Source organism: Gastrolobium bilobum, unplaced genomic scaffold (assembly GCF_033153095.1).
Source record: "Gastrolobium bilobum isolate Gb01-03AN ecotype WA unplaced genomic scaffold, APGP_CSIRO_Gbil_v1 utg13952, whole genome shotgun sequence".
Lineage (NCBI taxonomy): Eukaryota > Viridiplantae > Streptophyta > Magnoliopsida > Fabales > Fabaceae > Gastrolobium > Gastrolobium bilobum.
The window spans coordinates 447,272-454,060 of NW_026898355.1; the positions used below are offsets into that span (position 1 = coordinate 447,272).

The 6,789-nt window shown below is 34.7% G+C and overlaps 1 protein-coding gene across 1 annotated transcript; it reads right to left on the reverse strand.

The window, feature by feature from the left end:
• Nucleotides 1–5,233: 5,233 nt before the first annotated feature.
• On the reverse strand, nucleotides 5,234–6,430 carry LOC133315171 (ethylene-responsive transcription factor ESR2-like). Its single transcript, XM_061516740.1, has one exon. The coding sequence runs from the start codon at nucleotides 6,428–6,430 to the stop codon at nucleotides 5,234–5,236; it is 1,197 nt and encodes a 398-aa protein (XP_061372724.1).
• Nucleotides 6,431–6,789: the final 359 nt, after the last annotated feature.

The window sequence follows — 6,789 nt, forward strand, 5'->3', positions numbered from 1 at the left end:
ATTTTTTTTTCCATAGTCTTGGATTATGAAAAAGGAACATCTGATTCACTTTTCCCTAAAAAAAAGGAATGTTTGATGATGACTCACTTTTCATAAGGGTATTTTGATAATTTCGATTCACATTCCCATCAATATTTTATCATCAATCAAACATAGCATAAGTAAAATTAATCCAACTCTCCTGGCAAAATTTTGGTCAACCAAATATTTTTTCGTAACTTACCGGGATAAAAAAATTCCTACCAAATTTCCAATAATCATTTTTTCTCGATAAAAAAAAAATATCTCTCATACCAAACGCTGCTTAAGTTAACTTGCAAGGATATGTACTTGTAGTTGTATGTTAATTACAGACCACTTCGTTAATTTCCTACTCTCTCTTTTTTTTTTTTTTTGGTAATATCCTACTCTCTTTTTTTAAGTATGAGTCAATATTCAAGATTTGATATCCACAATATATACATTTAATATTATTGTATTTTGAATATTTTAACGTTCCATCATTTCATATATTTGATTATTTTGAATAATAATTCTATATTACTTTTTTGTTTTGGATTATTATATTGATCAAGTGTGGTGCTGTAGTTTCGCATATGGATTGTTAAAATTTTAACGATATCCATACAATTATTATATTTACATGGTTAATCGTTAATATGAATATTTTCATATTATTATATTTGTTTTGATTATCAGAAAAAATTTATTCGTCACTAGCATCAAGGCTCAACAACTGACTAATAGAGTCCGTGGTTCTTCAAGCCAAGTAACCATGATCACCTACCTTGGCATGAAAATTAAGATGAAATTAAATGCTATACACAATGAGAGCGAGCGCACGTACATTTTTACGAACTAAAATAATGTATACAAGGTGATTTATTTTGCCTCGGCAATAAATACGGTACGTATATTGGGAGTGGGAACTATAAATGAAAGCTAGAGAGAAACAAAAGTCGACAATTCGTGTAGATGGGCCGATGGAGCAATTTATGTACACACTCTTTATGCATATGATGATGCTGTCCCAGAAAGATCCATGGATCTTAATTAGTTGTTCTCCACTTCCAGTTCTAGGTACTTGCTCTAATGCTCTCTCCACCATTATTTATTTCTCTCTTGAGGGTCTCCTCTGGTTGGTTTTTGCCAGTAATAATGAGGACAAATTCTGGCCAACACTAGCAGTTGCAGAGGCTGGGGCTTTATTTATTTATTTTTTCGGATAACATGGGTATTGAAGCTTAGTTGTTTTGCAATTTTATTTTTTGTGTGGACAATCACAGTAAAGAAAACCTAGTAATACCTAATAAACACTCCCCATAGGTATTCCTGTACATGTTATATGTACACAGAACACAGGAAATAGGGTCAATGATCCTTTTGCCAGGCCTTCTTTTTAAAAAAATTATCACTTTTATCTCTTTTTCCAAATTATATATTAATTAACCCTATTTGATCACGATGACCGTCAGTTACTCACACCAGTTACTTGAGTAACTTATGTAGTGGACAACTCAAATTTGGATTCACATTTTTTTTTTATTCAAACCAAGTTTTAAAGTCTTATACATGTATATATAATTGGATTTGTGATGAGTGTTTTTGGGTCCAAAACAATTGATGACAATCTCTATCCAAACTCTTTATATCCTAAAATTATGTAAATTTTTAAAGAGTATAACTTTTGGTTCGGTGATCCTACTCAAGGTGTTTTTTATTTGTTTCATGTAACTTTGTTATCTAAGCCATGACAAATACCCGGAGGGGATTTGAAAATACTTCTTTCATGGGTTTTGAGAATGACAAAGTAAATGAGCACAAATTTTTAAAAGCAATTACTGTCACATGAACATAAAGCTTAGTTTAGTAAATTTAATTTAGGGTATAAAGAGCTTGAAGGAAATTGTCCTCAATTATTTTGAATCCTTGAACCCATATATGAAGTCCAAATATGTGTCTACATGATATAATAAGCATGGATTAATAAAAAAAATGAACCAAAATTTACAAGTCATATTGACAATCAATATAAAATCATGTTTTGACACCTTAAATTGAATGGAGACTGCCCTCATTGTAAAGGACCAGCAAATACTTATCCCAAGTCTATTTATACATGTACAAGGCATTAGAACTTAATTTGAATAAAAAAATTTGTGGATCCAATTTTGAGTTGTCCACTTGCTTGAGTTACTTAATTGATGGTCAACTTGGTCAAACAAAAGCAGATTTATATATAAGTTTTAATAAAAAGTTATAATTAATAAATAGTTTAAAAGGGTCAAAGTGATAATAAAAAATTAAATACAGGGGCACAATAGTCAATCACCCTAGGAAATATGCCATTAATTTTATTTATTTATTTTAGTTTTGACTAACATTCTTTAAGTAAGAGACTAATCTCCGAAAATAAGATCTGGTTTATACCATATACATGCTTAAGACATCTAAACCCTTTTCAGTCATACTAAGTGCCTGTTTGGATTCTCTTTTTTTAAAGCTAGAAGCTCCTTATAAGTATAAGCTAGGCCAAACAGGTTTTGGGAAAAGCTCTTATAACGAAAAGCTCTTTTTTTTATAATGAAGAAAAAAGCTGAAAACTAAAAGCTCCTAGGAGGAGCTTTTTTTAATCTCTTATCTGTTTTTCTTGAATTGTGTGTTTTTTTTTAAATGAAGAGTGATAAAGATAGAGAGAGATAATTTTCTTGAAATATGTGATTTTAAGTCATTTTTAAGCTAAAACTTTTATATAATTTCCAAACAGCTTCTAGCTTCTTTTTTTAAACTCTTTTTTTTAGCTTTAGCTTATAAGTAGCTTCTAGCTTAAAAATAAGAGGATACAAACAGACTCTAATAGTCGTCGGTTTGCAAAGTAATAGACTAACAGCAATAGATATCGCCCTTTTTTATCCCAATTAATTAATTAACTGCTGATGGAGGCAAAAATAAATAGGAAAACATTATAACAATCGCCTCGATAATCTTTTTTAAGTCACATTTTCACATAGCAAGCGAGATTTTTAAAGAAGAGACAACGAGACATAGTACGAAAGAATCAAACCAAAAGAGATAAAGACGTCTTAATTAAGGAAAACTATTAAGCTTTCCGGCTCATCTATAATATTTAGTGTGTTTAGATTTTACAAATTTAATTTTGTTGAGTAGTGAATTTTTAAGTAGGGATTTTATATTTCAAAACTTTTATTCAGAAACTAATTTTAGTAAAAATAATATCGTTTAGATATTTTAGTAACAATAACTTATAGATGTATAATTATTAATAGGGTTTGTTTTTTCTAAAGTTACTTTAGATAACTTTATCTAATGTTCATTGAAACGACGTCGTTTTGGGACGGAAATCATGTTATTTTTGTAATTTTAATTTATTTCAGGGATATAATAGTCTTTATCATTCTAATTTTTTTATTTTTCAACCTCAAAACGACGTTGTTTTAATGAACATTAGACAAAGTTATCTAAAGTAACGTCAGAAACTTTTTTTCCTTGTTAATAAGGATGTATAAATATTTTTTAAGAAATATTATAATGTTAAATTCTAAAAAAAATAAAATTATCGGTTCTCTTGCCTAACAAATTAAAGCAAGATACAATGAAACATAAAAACTATGATTTGTTGCCAAACTGATTCAAGTTGGCACTCTGTGAGAAGCAAGTTCATAACTTGTAGACGGGATGCTACGGTTAATGTAAACTTTTAGGAGACGCAATCATGATCTACTCTACCAAATTTTAACAAAAACAGTAATTCCTTCAGCATACACACCCAAAGCTCCTCAACCTGCATCTTTCAAACAACAAGGCTGAGACGGATAGAATGAGCATTTCCTCTGCATCTGCAATATCTGATTCCAACGAAGAAAAAGGACCTTAGTGATCTCCTCCAAAGAAAGCTTTCAAGGAAGAAATCGTGAACATTTATACTAATAAAATCCAACGGACCTGCTTTCTTATTTGCCAATCAATATTAAAATAACCCTTCTTCGTAGTAAGTATGATCAAGTTTCTACCAGCCAATTAATTTTATTTGCCACAAAATCCCACAACTTCCAACTTTAATATTGTATATATATTATGGTCCTAAACCCTATTTATTTTTCAAGTATGTAATCCTTTTTAACCAACTCAAACAAGTACGGTAATGTGATCAATTTACATAATAGTTCCATGCCCTATTATAATCCATGTTCATGGATTAATGTCATTTTTGGTCCCCCTCTGATAGGAAGTTAATGATAAAACTTGGTCCATATGTGTACGTAGAACCAAGGTGGTGGAATAATTTCTTTGCGATTTGGAACCAGAAAGTTACACAACCAACGGTAGAAACTTGATTCTTCGTTTTGCTTTTACTTTCGGTCAGTACCAAAGTTTCATCCATGTCTATATGGGCCTTCAACAATGTACATGGTGTTTTGTCGTGTAACTAAAAATCCTCACCCTGGCAGCTATTGCCTTTTCGGTGAACTAGTAGCTTCAGTGTTGCACTTTTTCCCAGAAGACACTTCAATACCATTCTCCCTAGGGTTTCTTCTACCTTAAAAGCAATCCCACAACAAAACGCAACAATAACACTACGAAGAAAACGACAGCACAACCATACATTTACTCAAACCAGGCCAATGTTCTCCAAACAACAGCAAGAATATATTATATACAGATCCATACAAAGCAGAAAAAAAGTGTGCATGCAACAGGCACAAACTTTTTTTTCTAGTTCCAAGGTCAACGCAGAAGCTATCATTATCTAGCATATGAACACAAAGCAAGCAATTCACTTTACTCTGAGTATGTCGTTCTCATTATAACCCCTTTTCATCACCTTTTCAGTCTTCAGAATAGGAAAACCGAAGCAAACAAATACGAAGCATAAAGTATAGTGTATAGAGCAAAAGCGTGCTTAACCAAAGCATTGATATATATATATATATATATATATATGATAATATTAAAATCTGTTGCTTTCCCATCCATAATCGGAGACAGAGTACATAGTAAGTTCGGACGAACTAACCCAGTTCAACCGAGGAACAACAAAACCCTAAAGATCAGTTTCTGAATGTAAACATACACCAACGTTAACGGGGACAGATTCAACAACCTGGCTAAATACATAACTTAGTAATAAGAAGATAGACAAAAGCAAAAGATGCAGACACTGGACTTATCGTCAAATTTGCACCAAGCTACCAAAAAAATTGGCATACATAAACTATGCATTTTGCATCCTCACTGCAAAAGCATTAAGAAGCTCTGGGTACTGAAAAATATCATCTATGATTGAGTTCTCTGTCATCATTACTTGTTCATTACCCAGAGGCATAGCCTGCACAGTATTAAACCCATTAAAGTTGTCAAATTGTTGCATGGGAAAACCTTGATAATCACAAGAGACACCAAAACCCTCGTTCTTGAGAAATCCCTTCTTTGTCTCATCATAGCATTGAGCAGCGGAAACTAGCATGTGATCATATGCAGGTGGAGGAACCGACTCAGGGATGCAGAAAGTCTCTGTTTTTTGCGGACTCTTGCATTTCTTAGGCTTCGATTTCGGCAAGAACCTAGAAACTATCTCTTCCAACAAACCTGAGTCCGAAGGCTCTGTCGGAAAGAATTCAAAGTCTTCATCATCAGCTTCAGCGATTTTGGTTCCATTGGCGTTCATCTTGAAGGAAGAAGAGCCACTCACGCTGATATCATTGCCACCACAAGAATTCATCAAAGATGAACAACAAGCAGAGTACGATGGAATGGAGGAGCTTCCCTTGTCGTAAAACTGCTGAGAAGAAGAAGAAGAAGAAGAAGAAACCAAAGAATGGTTGTTAGAAGAGTTGAGATAGTCACGAAACAAAAGCATGTTGATGGAAGAGTTTCGCTGGTGGGTGGTTGTTGCCGCAGAAAAGTCAACCCCATGTGGGTCAGAGCATGAGGACCAACAACCTGCGCCACCAGATAAATGGCGGTTATGGCTGATCTTGTTGAACGGTTGCTGAGACTTGTTGGGGAAGTTGAAGGAAGGGAAAATGCGTTCGGTGGCGGAACAAGGGTGAGGTGGAGAGGTTGGATAAACGAAGTTGGTTCGAGCCTTCAGCCCCCGCATGGCTCGTGCGGCGCAGTCGTAGGCGCAGGCGGCCTCCTCCGCCGTGTCGAAGGTGCCGAGCCAGCGTCGCTCCTTCGACTGCGGGTCTCTTATTTCGGCGGCGTAACGGCCCCACGGCCTACGCCTCACACCGCGGTATCTCATGGCGCCACCACTGCCGCCGCCGCCGTTTTCTCTTATAGTTCTTTTGTTGGCGGTGGTGGGGGAGGAGTTGGCACCACGCTTCTGGTTGCCGGAGGTGCAGGTGTCCTGCGGGTCGGGTTCTGGAATCGGAGTCATCCCGTTGAGACGCCTCAGTGCTTCCTCCATATAGAGATTATGAAAAGAAAGAAAGGAAAGATAAAATCGGAGGTTATTGTGCTAATGGAGATTTTGTGATGTGGCCTTGAATTCGGTGCGGTATTATATTTATAGAGGTGTCCTATATTATAGAGAGTTAATGCACACATCAACAAAGGAGGTGTGGCCAGTTTCCTCTTCTTCTAGGAGGGATATTGGGAAGGTGATTGATTTAATCATGCATGTCCAACACAAGAATCGATGACACAAGAGAAACAAAACAAGCGGCAAATCTAAAATAACTGATATTTTGTTTTATTTTTATTTTCTGCTGTACTATTGGTTGTTAATACTATTTAATATTTGAGTAACGTTAAATTTATGGGTTT